At 43.1% G+C, this 14,619-nt stretch overlaps 2 protein-coding genes across 4 annotated transcripts in view; both read left to right on the plus strand.

The window, feature by feature from the left end:
* Positions 1 to 14,619, plus strand: part of LOC120566323 (protocadherin alpha-C2-like) — a 32,476-nt gene that overhangs the window by 4,630 nt on the left and 13,227 nt on the right. The window contains exon 1 of one of the 2 annotated variants that reach the window (XR_005640374.1): positions 9,539 to 10,255. The exons of the other annotated variant lie outside the window; for it this stretch is intronic. The gene's annotated coding sequence lies outside the window, so the exon portion shown is untranslated. Of the gene's footprint in view, positions 1 to 9,538; positions 10,256 to 14,619 lie in introns of those variants that run through there. 2 annotated transcript variants of the gene reach the window in all.
* On the plus strand, positions 901 to 6,888 carry LOC120566322 (protocadherin alpha-C2). 2 transcript variants are annotated; one of them, XM_039812684.1, is made up of 2 exons: positions 901 to 1,219; positions 4,132 to 6,563. In XM_039812684.1, exons 1-2 carry the CDS (start codon positions 1,106 to 1,108, stop codon positions 6,472 to 6,474), a joined length of 2,457 nt encoding a protein of 818 aa, XP_039668618.1. In that variant the 5' UTR covers positions 901 to 1,105; the 3' UTR covers positions 6,475 to 6,563. The 2 variants fall into 2 exon arrangements, with proteins under 2 accessions (XP_039668618.1, XP_039668617.1); XM_039812683.1 differs by lacking the exon at positions 901 to 1,219 and having other exon boundaries at positions 3,648 to 6,888.

The raw sequence follows: 14,619 nt of genomic DNA on the forward strand, positions 1-14,619 counted from the left end.
AGGTGATCGCGCTAGACACCGACTCGGTGCACAACTCTCGGATTACCTACCAGTTTCTCCAGGTGACTGACGCCACCTTGTTCAGTCTGGACCAGTACAACGGAGAGATCCGGACTATGAGGATGTTCAGTTACAGAGACCCGCGCCACCAGCGACTGGTTGTTGTTGCCAAGGACAACGGGGAGCCTGCTCTCTCTGCTACAGTCACAATCAAGCTGTCCACGGTGGAGACTGTCGTTAAGGCCTACTCTGACATGACGGAGGTGCCTCTGGAATATGACATCTTTTCAGACCTAAACCTGTATTTGGTCATCGGTCTGGGCTCGGTGTCGTTTCTCCTGCTGATCACCATATTGGTCACCATCGTGCTCAAGTGTCAGAAACCCAAGCCCAGCAAAGCGGCTCCTCCCTGCAGGAACAGTGTGATCAGTGAGAGGAACTCCACCATCGCAGATTCCACTCTGGTCTCCAACGATGCCTACTGGTACAGTCTGTTTCTAGCAGAGACCAGGAAAGGAAAGCTGGTGGTTAGACAGCCTGTGCCAAAGGGCTCCAGATACATCGTGTCCAGTTTACCAAGAGGCACAGGACTGACAGACACCAGTGACTCAGCAGCGTCCACTCTGCAGGTAATAGTAGAATGTGCTTTTGGTTTTAAGTGTATTATTTTTCAACATTAAGTAAAATTATATTTTCCACAGACATTTTTAGATTAAAATATGTTTCAATCTAACGATGCTATTCAGCAATATCTGGATTTTTAATTTTTTTTTATCCACACATAATCTTTAAAATTCATTTAAATGTGCTTTACATTCAACGTCAACACATCTTCAAAATGCAAAAGGTGGCGCTGTTCTCTAAATTAAAAAAAAGCCCTTGACTGCCATGACAGTGAATCGTTGTCACTGGGGCAGAAAGAAGAAAGCGGACAGTTCCGTGGTGCTGAAATATCGCGCTGAAAACGCGATCTCCCATTTTTGCACTGATATTTCCTGGAGATTAAAATTGTGCGAATATTGGTATCAGGGCCGTACAAGAAAATTTTAATATCACCGGAAATGTACATTATATTGGCTGAATTGAGGTGAACCTACACACGGCAATGGGGTCCTCTGTAACAGTACAGACTTGCAAAAGGTACGTGCTGCTCGCTATTATTTTATCCTTGGTTCATCACATATCAAATTCAGTGACTAATTATTCAATACCAGAGGAGATGAAAGAAGGATCAGTCGTCGCTAACCTTGCTACCGATCTCAGCCTGGATGTTAAAACACTGACTCAGAGGAAGATGCGTCTTGACATCATTGCAAATAAGAAATATCTGGATGTGATCAAAGAGACTGGTGAACTGTATATTGTTGAGAAGATTGACAGGGAAAATATTTGTCCTGCAAAGTCGTCTTGCTATCTCAGACTGGAATTAACACTAGAAAATCCAGTACGAATATTTAACATAGAAGTAGAGATTTTGGATATGAACGACAACGCCCCACAATTTCGACGAGACGTCATACATCTAGATATATCTGAAGCAACGCCGAAAGGGGAGAGATTCTCTCTCAGCAATGCAGTTGATCCGGATGTTGGAAGCAATTCAGTGAAAACATACCATCTGACTGAAAGTGAACATTTTAATATTGAAGTTCAGACTGGCAGAGAGGGGTCAAAGATGGCCGATTTGATCTTGAAAAAGACTTTAGATCGGGAGCAGCAGGCTGTTCATAATTTAATACTCACAGCTGTAGATGGAGGCACACCTGCTCGTTCGGGCACTGCAAGTGTAATTGTTCGTGTTTTGGACACAAATGACAATGCACCTACTTTTGACAAAGTTAGTTTGAGTGTAAAAATTATGGAAAATTCTCCCATAGGAAGCCTTGTTACTCATCTCAATGCAACAGACTTAGATGAGGGGTCAAATTCTGATATTACCTACTCGTACAGTCTATACACGTCAGAGAAAACGCAAGAAACATTTAATTTGAATCCTTCCACTGGTGAAATTACTGTCAAGGGATTGTTAAATTATGAGGATTTCAGGATTTATGATATGGAAGTTATAGCTACTGATAAAGGAGCCAATAGTTTATCAGGACAATGTACTATAAAGATTCTGGTTGAAGACATGAATGACAACCATCCAGAATTATCTATTAAATCATTTCAGAGTCCAGTCAATGAAAACATAGAGTTAGACACAGTGATAGCAGTAGTTAGTGTCAGTGATAAAGACTCAGGTGACAATGGAGTGGTTGATCTTCATATTCCAGATAATATGCCTTTCAAACTGAGGGAGTCCTCAGATAACTATTATGAATTAGTAGTGTCAGAGCCATTAGACCGTGAGAAGGTTCCAGAATATGACATCACGTTCACTGTGACAGACAGAGGTTCTCCTCCTTTATCGGACAATGAAACTATGACGTTAGAGCTGCTGGATGTTAATGACAATGTCCCACAGTTCCCTGAGTCATTTTATACCATACGCGTAATGGAGAATAACGCACCTGGGGCCTTGCTCAGTTCCCTCACTGCGTTTGACCCTGACCTCCACGAAAACCAGTACCTAGTTTACTTCATCCTAGAGAAGGAGATAGCCAACACCTCCATGTCCATGCTGTTCTCCATCAATCCAGAGAACGGTAATCTTTACGCACTAAAAACGTTTGACTATGAGATCGAGAAGGAGTTTCTTTTTCCACATCGAGGCCAGAGACTCTGGCTCTCCTCCAGTCAGGCAAGTAACGAGGACGGTCCACATCATCATTGTGGACCAGAACGATAACGCTCCGGTTATTGTCTCTCCGTGGCGCGCGCACGGCTCGGTGGTGGAGGAAAAGATCCCCAGATCCACCGATAAAGGCTCTCTGGTTGCCAAGGTGATAGCCTTAGACACCGACTCGGTGCACAACTCTCGGATTACCCTACCAGTTTCTCCAGGTGACTGACGCCACCTTGTTCAGTCTACGGACCAATACACGGAGAGATCCGGACTATGAGGATGTTCAGTTACAGAGACCCGCGCCACCAGCGACTGGTTGTTGTTGCCAAGGACAACGGGGAGCCTGCTCTCTCTGCTACAGTCACCATCAAGCTGTCCACGGTGGAGACTGTCGTTAAGGCCTACTCTGACATGACGGAGGTGCCTCTGGAATATGACATCTTTTCAGACCTAAACCTGTATTTGGTCATCGGTCTGGGCTCGGTGTCGTTTCTCCTGCTGATCACCATATTGGTCACCATCGTGCTCAAGTGTCAGAAACCCAAGCCCAGCAAAGCGGCTCCTCCCTGCAGGAACAGTGTGATCAGTGAGAGGAACTCCACCATCGCAGATTCCACTCTGGTCTCCAACGATGCCTACTGGTACAGTCTGTTTCTAGCAGAGACCAGGAAAGGAAAGCTGGTGGTTAGACAGCCTGTGCCAAAGGGCTCCAGATACATCGTGTCCAGTTTACCAAGAGGCACAGGACTGACAGACACTAGTGACTCAGCAGCTTCCACTCTGCAGGTAGGAGCCCAATGTTCGCATTCCTTTATACATTTCTCAAATTATGCTATTTCATTTTCCTATGTAAAATGTTTATAGTTCCAACGTTTAGTGTACTCAGACAAATTGATAACCTGCGTTTCTTTTGGCAACATGCAGCGGTTTATAATCTTCAACTCATTTCTGAGTTAAACCTACTTCGAATCTTTTTAGCTCATATGTCTCGACTGCAAGGTCTTATAGTATGCAAAGAGTGGCGCTGTTTACTCGAAAAAACACCAGGCCATGAACGCCATGACGGTGAACCTTTGTTAGTGGGGTAGAGGTTGAAAAACAAACAGCTCCGTGTTGCTGAAACTCACACGAATAAAAAGCAGCACCATTTAACTCTCAAATCCGAAGAAACTTTTGGGGGATTTAAATCGCAGGAGAACGTTTTGATCGAGGTCATAACAGCAATTGTACAGACCATTAGAGACATGCATTAGATCGGCTGAAGTGCTTCGAACGTTAAACACACAACAATGGGGACCGTTGTTACCATGCAGTCACACAAAAGGTACGTGGCGCTCATTAGTCTTTTTTCAATCGTGTATCTTATATCTGCATCAGTGACTCATTATTCAATACCAGAGGAGATGAAAGAAGGATCAGTCGTCGCTAACCTTGCTACCGATCTCAGCCTGGATGTTAAAACACTGAATCAGAGGAAGATGCGTCTTGACATTATCGGCAATAAAAAATATGTGGATGTGAACAAAGAGACTGGTGAACTGTACATTGTTGAGAAGATTGACAGGGAACACTGCCCAACCAAGATGTCAGCATCGTGCTATCTTAAACTGGAAGTAATACTTGAGAATCCATTAAGAATCTTTAATATAGAACTGGAGATTTTGGATATTAACGACAACGCCCCACAATTCCGAAGAGATGCAATTCATCTAGATATATCTGAAGCAACGCCCGTTGGAGAGAGATTTTCGTTAAGCAATGCAGTCGACCCTGATATTGGAACCAATTCAGTAAAAACGTACAATTTGACTAAAAGTGAACATTTTAACCTTGAGGTTCAGACTGGCAGAGATGGGTCGAAGTTTGCCGATTTGATCTTGAAAAAGACTTTAGATCGGGAGCAGCAGGCTGTTCATAATTTAATACTCACAGCTGTAGATGGAGGCACACCTGCTCGTTCGGGCACTGCAAGTGTAATTGTTCGGGTCTTGGACACAAATGACAATGCACCTACTTTTGACAAAGTTAGTTTGAGTGTAAAAATTATGGAAAATTCTCCCATAGGAAGCCTCGTTGTTCATCTCAATGCAACAGACTTAGATGAGGGGTCAAATTCTGATATTGCCTACTCGTACAGTTTATATACGTCTGAGAAAACGCAAGAAACATTTAGTTTGAATCCTTCCACTGGTGAAATTACTGTCAAAGGAATGTTAAATTATGAGGATTTCAGGATTTATGATATGGAAGTTATAGCTACTGATAAAGGAGCCAATAGTTTATCAGGACAATGTACTATAAAGATTCTGGTTGAAGACATGAATGACAACCATCCAGAATTATCTATTAAATCATTTCAGAGTCCAGTCAATGAAAACACAGAGTTAGACACAGTGATAGCAGTAGTTAGTGTCAGTGATAAAGACTCAGGTGACAATGGAGTGGTTGATCTTCATATTCCAGATAATATGCCTTTCAAACTGAGGGAGTCCTCAGATAACTATTATGAATTAGTAGTGTCAGAGCCATTAGACCGTGAGAAGGTTCCAGAATATGACATCACGTTCACTGTGACAGACAGAGGTTCTCCTCCTTTATCGGACAATGAAACTATGACGTTAGAGCTGCTGGATGTTAATGACAATGTCCCACAGTTCCCTCAGTCATTTTATACCATACGCGTAATGGAGAATAACGCACCTGGGGCCTTGCTCAGTTCCCTCACTGCGTTTGACCCTGACCTCCACGAAAACCAGTACCTAGTTTACTTCATCCTAGAGAAGGAGATAGCCAACACCTCCATGTCCATGCTGTTCTCCATCAATCCAGAGAACGGTAATCTTTACGCACTAAAAACGTTTGACTATGAGATCGAGAAGGAGTTTCTTTTCCACATCGAGGCCAGAGACTCTGGCTCTCCTCCACTCAGCAGTAACGTGACGGTCCACATCATCATTGTGGACCAGAACGACAACGCTCCGGTTATTGTCTCTCCGTGGCGCGCGCACGGCTCGGTGGTGGAGGAAAAGATCCCCAGATCCACCGATAAAGGCTCTCTGGTTGCCAAGGTGATAGCCTTAGACACCGACTCGGTGCACAACTCTCGGATTACCTACCAGTTTCTCCAGGTGACTGACGCCACCTTGTTCAGTCTGGACCAGTACAACGGAGAGATCCGGACTATGAGGATGTTCAGTTACAGAGACCCGCGCCACCAGCGACTGGTTGTTGTTGCCAAGGACAACGGGGAGCCTGCTCTCTCTGCTACAGTCACCATCAAGCTGTCCACGGTGGAGACTGTCGTTAAGGCCTACTCTGACATGACGGAGGTGCCTCTGGAATATGACATCTTTTCAGACCTAAACCTGTATTTGGTCATCGGTCTGGGCTCGGTGTCGTTTCTCCTGCTGATCACCATATTGGTCACCATCGTGCTCAAGTGTCAGAAACCCAAGCCCAGCAAAGCGGCTCCTCCCTGCAGGAACAGTGTGATCAGTGAGAGGAACTCCACCATCGCAGATTCCACTCTGGTCTCCAACGATGCCTACTGGTACAGTCTGTTTCTAGCAGAGACCAGGAAAGGAAAGCTGGTGGTTAGACAGCCTGTGCCAAAGGGCTCCAGATACATCGTGTCCAGTTTACCAAGAGGCACAGGACTGACAGACACTAGTGACTCAGCAGCTTCCACTCTGCAGGTAAATAGTCCAATGTTCACGTGTTTCTATCTTATCATGTGTCAATATTAAGAACATTTTATTTCACAATTAAGACATTTCAAGATTACAAATCTTTCACAGTATGACGATTCATTTCAGCAATATCAGCAAAAAGGTAATTTTAAATCCACATAAAATGTATGAAATGTATTTTAATGTGCTTCACGTTAACCACAAAATATAAAGGTGGCGCTGTTTTCTCAATGAAAGAACGGTACATGAACGCCATGACAGTGAATCGCCGTCATCAGGGCAGCTCGTGAAACAACCGGAGAGCTCCGTGGAGCTGAAACTCCACTCCAAAAACGCAGCTTTCCTTTTAGAGCGGAAAAATCTTCTGGATTAAAACTGCGTGAATATGTTTGGGATTAAGGGCTTTACAGCTAAATTCAATATTACTGGAAACGTAAATTATATCGTTTAAAGCGCGGTGAACCCACACAACAATGAGGTCCTTTGTAACAATGCAGTCTTGCAAAAGGTACGTGTTGTTAGGTATTCTTATTCTTTTGTCTTTCGTTCACAATATTTCGACATCAGTGACTCATTATTCAATACCAGAGGAGATGAAAGAAGGATCAGTCGTCGCTAACCTTGCTACCGATCTCAGCCTGGATGTTAAAACACTGAATCAGAGGAAGATGCGTCTGGACATCATTGCAAATAAGAAATACCTGAATGTGAACAAAGAGACTGGTGAGCTGTATATTGTTGAGAAGATTGACAGGGAAAATATTTGCCCTACAAAGTCATTAGCGTCTTGCTATCTCAAACTGGAAATAATACTAGAAAATCCAGTACGAATATTTAACATAGAAGTAGAGATTTTGGATATGAACGACAACGCCCCACAATTTCGACGAGACGTCATACATCTAGATATATCCGAAGCAACGCCGAAAGGGGAGAGATTCTCTCTCAGCAATGCAGTTGATCCGGATGTTGGAAGCAATTCAGTGAAAACATACCATCTGACTGAAAGTGAACATTTTAATATTGAAGTTCAGACTGGCAGAGATGGGTCGAAGTTTGCCGATTTGATCTTGAAAAAGACTTTAGATCGGGAGCAGCAGGCTGTTCATAATTTAATACTCACAGCTGTAGATGGAGGCACACCTGCTCGTTCGGGCACTGCAAGTGTAATTGTTCGTGTTTTGGACACAAATGACAATGCACCTACTTTTGACAAAGTTAATTTGAGTGTAAAAATAATGGAAAATTCTCCAATAGGAAGCCTCGTTGTTCATCTCAATGCAACAGACTTAGATGAGGGGTCAAATTCTGATGTAACGTACTCATATAGTCTATATACGTCAGAGAAAACGCAAGAAACATTTAATTTGAATCCTTCCACTGGTGAAATTACTGTCAAGGGATTGTTAAATTATGAGGATTTCAGGATTTATGATATGGAAGTTATAGCTACTGATAAAGGAGCCAATAGTTTATCAGGACAATGTACTATAAAGATTCTGGTTGAAGACATGAATGACAACCATCCAGAATTATCTATTAAATCATTTCAGAGTCCAGTCAATGAAAACATAGAGTTAGACACAGTGATAGCAGTAGTTAGTGTCAGTGATAAAGACTCAGGTGACAATGGAGTGGTTGATCTTCATATTCCAGATAATATGCCTTTCAAACTGAGGGAGTCCTCAGATAACTATTATGAATTAGTAGTGTCAGAGCCATTAGACCGTGAGAAGGTTCCAGAATATGACATCACGTTCACTGTGACAGACAGAGGTTCTCCTCCTTTATCGGACAATGAAACTATGACGTTAGAGCTGCTGGATGTTAATGACAATGTCCCACAGTTCCCTCAGTCATTTTATACCATACGCGTAATGGAGAATAACGCACCTGGGGCCTTGCTCAGTTCCCTCACTGCGTTTGACCCTGACCTCCACGAAAACCAGTACCTAGTTTACTTCATCCTAGAGAAGGAGATAGCCAACACCTCCATGTCCATGCTGTTCTCCATCAATCCAGAGAACGGTAATCTTTACGCACTAAAAACGTTTGACTATGAGATCGAGAAGGAGTTTCTTTTTCCACATCGAGGCCAGAGACTCTGGCTCTCCTCCACTCAGCAGTAACGTGACGGTCCACATCATCATTGTGGACCAGAACGACAACGCCCGTTATTGTCTCTCCGTGGCGCGCGCACGGCTCGGTGGTGGAGGAAAGGATCCCCAGATCCACCGATAAAGGCTCTCTGGTTGCCAAGGTGATCGCCTTAGACACCGACTCGGTGCACAACTCTCGGATTACCTACCAGTTTCTCCAGGTGACTGACGCCACCTTGTTCAGTCTGGACCAGTACAACGGAGAGATCCGGACTATGAGGATGTTCAGTTACAGAGACCCGCGCCACCAGCGACTGGTTGTTGTTGCCAAGGACAACGGGGAGCCTGCTCTCTCTGCTACAGTCACCATCAAGCTGTCCACGGTGGAGACTGTCGTTAAGGCCTACTCTGACATGACGGAGGTGCCTCTGGAATATGACATCTTTTCAGACCTAAACCTGTATTTGGTCATCGGTCTGGGCTCGGTGTCGTTTCTCCTGCTGATCACCATATTGGTCACCATCGTGCTCAAGTGTCAGAAACCCAAGCCCAGCAAAGCGGCTCCTCCCTGCAGGAACAGTGTGATCAGTGAGAGGAACTCCACCATCGCAGATTCCACTCTGGTCTCCAACGATGCCTACTGGTACAGTCTGTTTCTAGCAGAGACCAGGAAAGGAAAGCTGGTGGTTAGACAGCCTGTGCCAAAGGGCTCCAGATACATCGTGTCCAGTTTACCAAGAGGCACAGGACTGACAGATACTAGTGACTCAGCAGCCTCCACTCTGCAGGTGAGAGTCGTTTGTTGATCCCACACCTGTACAGCTCTTACAAATATGCCAATTGTTTGTTTTATTAACGAACACTATTTTAATACCAATATAGGAATACGTAATTTGCAAACACTTTTAGGAAATTGTCTTAGAACAAATGCATATCAATTTAAGACATACATGCGCTCGTACATTCTCTTTTACACAAGATATTTTTACGTTTTCATTTTAATAGTAAAATGTATGTGCTGATTTAATTTATATAGTAATAGAAACCGTATTGTATAAATACATTATTTTTGAGAGAACCACCCAGATATGTTTTGCCTCAACATTTAAATGTACAATTTGTTATTGTCGTTCTTTACAAGTTATTACCCAGGGGTTTCACATGGCAATGCAAGATTAAATGCAATTAGCCAACAAAAACGCAAAATTATCTTAGACAGAAGAACATAATTTGATTCTAAACGTGTTAAAACGGCAAACAACCAATTTAAGACAAAACGAAAAATTTTAAGAAAAAGAAAACTAAAACTGACCATAATCCATACCAGCAGCACAAGACGATTAAAAGAACTCCCACGTGTAAATAATATGTTATGGTTTGAGGTTGAGTCGTGGTACACAAAAGGTAATTTAAATGTTCATATAACAAACGCTGATGAGAGGTACTCCTTCCTGCACGCAGCGTCGCTGTTCCCCAGTCATATGCTCTTGCGACATCACGGTCGCCCTGGCAGTCATCATTGAAGTGAAACGGAGAAAACGACGAATGGACAGCTCCTGGTGCTGAGTGAATTTGGATCTGAAGGATCTCTCAGTGTCTCTACTGGCATTCCTTTTAGGAATTTGACTGAAGCTTCACAGTTGTCCTACATGTTGTGCGGAATAATTTAGACCACGTTGAAGAAAACAAAGATCTGGGGTAACAATGGAAGGCTGGGTCTGTTCTCAATATTGGAAAAGGTATGTGTCGACAATTCTTCTTTTTGTTGCCACCTTAAATTCCACGTCGGCTGTATCACACTATTCTGTTCCCGAGGAACTCGAAGAAGACTCTGTCGTCGCAAATCTAGCTGGGGATTTGGGACTAGATGTGAAGACATTAGTCGAACGGAAAATGCGCATAGAGATTATTGCCAATCGGAAATATCTGGACGTGAACAAAGAAACAGGGGAGCTTTACATTGTTGAAAGAATTGACAGAGAGTCCCTATGTCCCGCCAAGACATCCTGTTATCTGAAAATGGAAGCAATAATTGAAAACCCAAAACGAATATTTTATATTGAATTAGAGATAATGGACATAAATGACAACGCACCTCATTTTCGAAGAGACACGATAGATTTAGACATTTCAGAGGCTACGCAGGCTGGTGAGCGCTTTTCTGTGAGTAATGCAGTTGACCCAGACGTTGGTTCAAACTCTGTGAAAACATACCATTTGAGCGAAAGTGATTATTTCACAATAGAAATTCAGACTGGAAGAGATGGATCCAAATTTGCTGATTTAATCCTGAAACAGACATTGGATCGAGAGCAGCAGGCTGTTCATTATTTAATACTTACAGCTGTAGATGGCGGTATGCCATCTCGTTCTGGTACTGCCAGCATTATTGTTCATGTTTTAGACACAAATGACAACGCCCCTACATTTGAAGAAGAGAGCTACCAAATCAGTGTAATGGAAAATTCTCCGATCGGAAGTCTTGTTATTCATCTCAATGCGACGGACTTAGATAAAGGGACAAATTCTGATATGATATACTCATACAGTTTATATACATCGGAGAAAACGCAAGAAACGTTTAATTTAAATCCAAACACGGGTGAGATTACTGTAAAAGGAGTGTTAAATTATGAAGATTTTAAGATTTATGATATGGAAGTTATAGCTACTGATAAAGGAGCCAATAGTTTATCAGGACAATGTACTATAAAGATTCTGGTTGAAGACATGAATGACAACCATCCAGAATTATCTATTAAATCATTTCAGAGTCCAGTCAATGAAAACACAGAGTTAGACACAGTGATAGCAGTAGTTAGTGTCAGTGATAAAGACTCAGGTGACAATGGAGTGGTTGATCTTCATATTCCAGATAATATGCCTTTCAAACTGAGGGAGTCCTCAGATAACTATTATGAATTAGTAGTGTCAGAGCCATTAGACCGTGAGAAGGTTCCAGAATATGACATCACGTTCACTGTGACAGACAGAGGTTCTCCTCCTTTATCGGACAATGAAACTATGACGTTAGAGCTGCTGGATGTTAATGACAATGTCCCACAGTTCCCTCAGTCATTTTATACCATACGCGTAATGGAGAATAACGCACCTGGGGCCTTGCTCAGTTCCCTCACTGCGTTTGACCCTGACCTCCACGAAAACCAGTACCTAGTTTACTTCATCCTAGAGAAGGAGATAGCCAACACCTCCATGTCCATGCTGTTCTCCATCAATCCAGAGAACGGTAATCTTTACGCACTAAAAACGTTTGACTATGAGATCGAGAAGGAGTTTCTTTTCCACATCGAGGCCAGAGACTCTGGCTCTCCTCCACTCAGCAGTAACGTGACGGTCCACATCATCATTGTGGACCAGAACGACAACGCTCCGGTTATTGTCTCTCCCTGGCGCGCGCACGGCTCGGTGGTGGAGGAAAAGATCCCCAGATCCACCGATAAAGGCTCTCTGGTTGCCAAGGTGATAGCCTTAGACACCGACTCGGTGCACAACTCTCGGATTACCTACCAGTTTCTCCAGGTGACTGACGCCACCTTGTTCAGTCTGGACCAGTACAACGGAGAGATCCGGACTATGAGGATGTTCAGTTACAGAGACCCGCGCCACCAGCGACTGGTTGTTGTTGCCAAGGACAACGGGGAGCCTGCTCTCTCTGCTACAGTCACCATCAAGCTGTCCACAGTGGAGACTGTCGTTAAGGCCTACTCTGACATGACGGAGGTGCCTCTGGAATATGACATCTTTTCAGACCTAAACCTGTATTTGGTCATCGGTCTGGGCTCGGTGTCGTTTCTCCTGCTGATCACCATATTGGTCACCATCGTGCTCAAGTGTCAGAAACCCAAGCCCAGCAAAGCGGCTCCTCCCTGCAGGAACAGTGTGATCAGTGAGAGGAACTCCACCATCGCAGATTCCACTCTGGTCTCCAACGATGCCTACTGGTACAGTCTGTTTCTAGCAGAGACCAGGAAAGGAAAGCTGGTGGTTAGACAGCCTGTGCCAAAGGGCTCCAGATACATCGTGTCCAGTTTACCAAGAGGCACAGGACTGACAGACACTAGTGACTCAGCAGCTTCCACTCTGCAGGTAGGAGCCCAATGTTCACGTGTTTCTATCTTATTACGTGTCGCTATAAGAACATTTTATTTCACAATTAAGACATTTCAAGATTACAAATCTTTCACAGTATGACGATTCATTTCAGCAATATCAGCAAAAAGGTAATTTTAAATCCACATGAAATGTATGAAATGCATTTTAATGTGCTTCACGTTAACCACAAAATATAAAGGTGGCGCTGTTTTCTCAATGAAAGAACGGTACATGAACGCCATGACAGTGAATCGCCGTCATCAGGGCAGCTCGTGAAACAACCGGAGAGCTCCGTGGAGCTGAAACTCCACTCCAAAAACGCAGCTTTCCCTTTAGCGCGGAAAAATCTTCTGGAATAAAACTGCGTGAATATGTTTGGGATTAAGGGCTTTACAGATAAATTCAATATTACTGGAAACGTAAATTATATCGTTTAAAGCGCGGTGAACCCACACAACAATGAGGTCCTTTGTAACAATGCAGTCTTGCAAAAGGTACGTGTTGTTAGGTATTCTTATTCTTTTGTCTTTCGTTCACAATATTTCGACATCAGTGACTCATTATTCAATACCAGAGGAGATGAAAGAAGGATCAGTCGTCGCTAACCTTGCTACCGATCTCAGCCTGGATGTTAAAACACTGAATCAGAGGAAGATGCGTCTTGACATCATTGCAAATAAGAAATACCTGAATGTGAACAAAGAGACTGGTGAGCTGTATATTGTTGAGAAGATTGACAGGGAAAATATTTGCACAACCAAGTCGTCAGCGTCTTGCTATCTGAAACTGGAAATAATACTAGAAAATCCAGTACGAATATTTAACATAGAAGTAGAGATTTTGGATATGAACGACAACGCCCCACAATTTCGACGAGACGTCATACATCTAGATATATCTGAAGCAACGCCGAAAGGGGAGAGATTCTCTCTCAGCAATGCAGTTGATCCGGATGTTGGAAGCAATTCAGTGAAAACATACCATCTGACTGAAAGTGAACATTTTAATATTGAAGTTCAGACTGGCAGAGATGGGTCGAAGTTTGCCGATTTGATCTTGAAAAAGACTTTAGATCGGGAGCAGCAGGCTGTTCATAATTTAATACTCACAGCTGTAGATGGAGGCACACCTGCTCGTTCGGGCACTGCAAGTGTAATTGTTCGTGTTTTGGACACAAATGACAATGCACCTACTTTTGACAAAGTTAATTTGAGTGTAAAAAAATAAATGGAAAATTTTCCAATAGGAAGCCTCGTTGTTCATCTCAATGCAACAGACTTAGATGAGGGGTCAAATTCTGATGTAACGTACTCATATAGTCTATATACGTCAGAGAAAACGCAAGAAACATTTAGTTTGAATCCTTCCACTGGTGAAATTACTGTCAAGGGATTGTTAAATTATGAGGATTTCAGGATTTATGATATGGAAGTTATAGCTACTGATAAAGGAGCCAATAGTTTATCAGGACAATGTACTATAAAGATTCTGGTTGAAGACATGAACGACAACCATCCAGAATTATCTATTAAATCATTTCAGAGTCCAGTCAATGAAAACACAGAGTTAGACACAGTGATAGCAGTAGTTAGTGTCAGTGATAAAGACTCAGGTGACAATGGAGTGGTTGATCTTCATATTCCAGATAATATGCCTTTCAAACTGAGGGAGTCCTCAGATAACTATTATGAATTAGTAGTGTCAGAGCCATTAGACCGTGAGAAGGTTCCAGAATATGACATCACGTTCACTGTGACAGACAGAGGTTCTCCTCCTTTATCGGACAATGAAACTATGACGTTAGAGCTGCTGGATGTTAATGACAATGTCCCACAGTTCCCTCAGTCATTTTATACCATACGCGTAATGGAGAATAACGCACCTGGGGCCTTGCTCAGTTCCCTCACTGCGTTTGACCCTGACCTCCACGAAAACCAGTACCTAGTTTACTTCATCCTAGAGAAGGGAGATAGCCAACACCTCCATGTCC

The sequence above is a fragment of the Perca fluviatilis genome, chromosome 10 (assembly GCF_010015445.1).
Source record: "Perca fluviatilis chromosome 10, GENO_Pfluv_1.0, whole genome shotgun sequence".
Classification (NCBI taxonomy): domain Eukaryota; kingdom Metazoa; phylum Chordata; class Actinopteri; order Perciformes; family Percidae; genus Perca; species Perca fluviatilis.

What these genes read in the sequence shown, in the direction of transcription:
- LOC120566322 (XM_039812684.1), top strand. Translation starts at nt 1,106, where the DNA reads ATGGGGTCCTCTGTAACAGTACAGACTTGCAAAAGGTACGTGCTGCTC. An exon ending in ATTATTCAATACCAGAGGAG is followed by an intron (nt 1,220 to 4,131) that starts ATGAAAGAAGGA and finishes ATACCAGAGGAG; the next exon opens with ATGAAAGAAGGATCAGTCGT.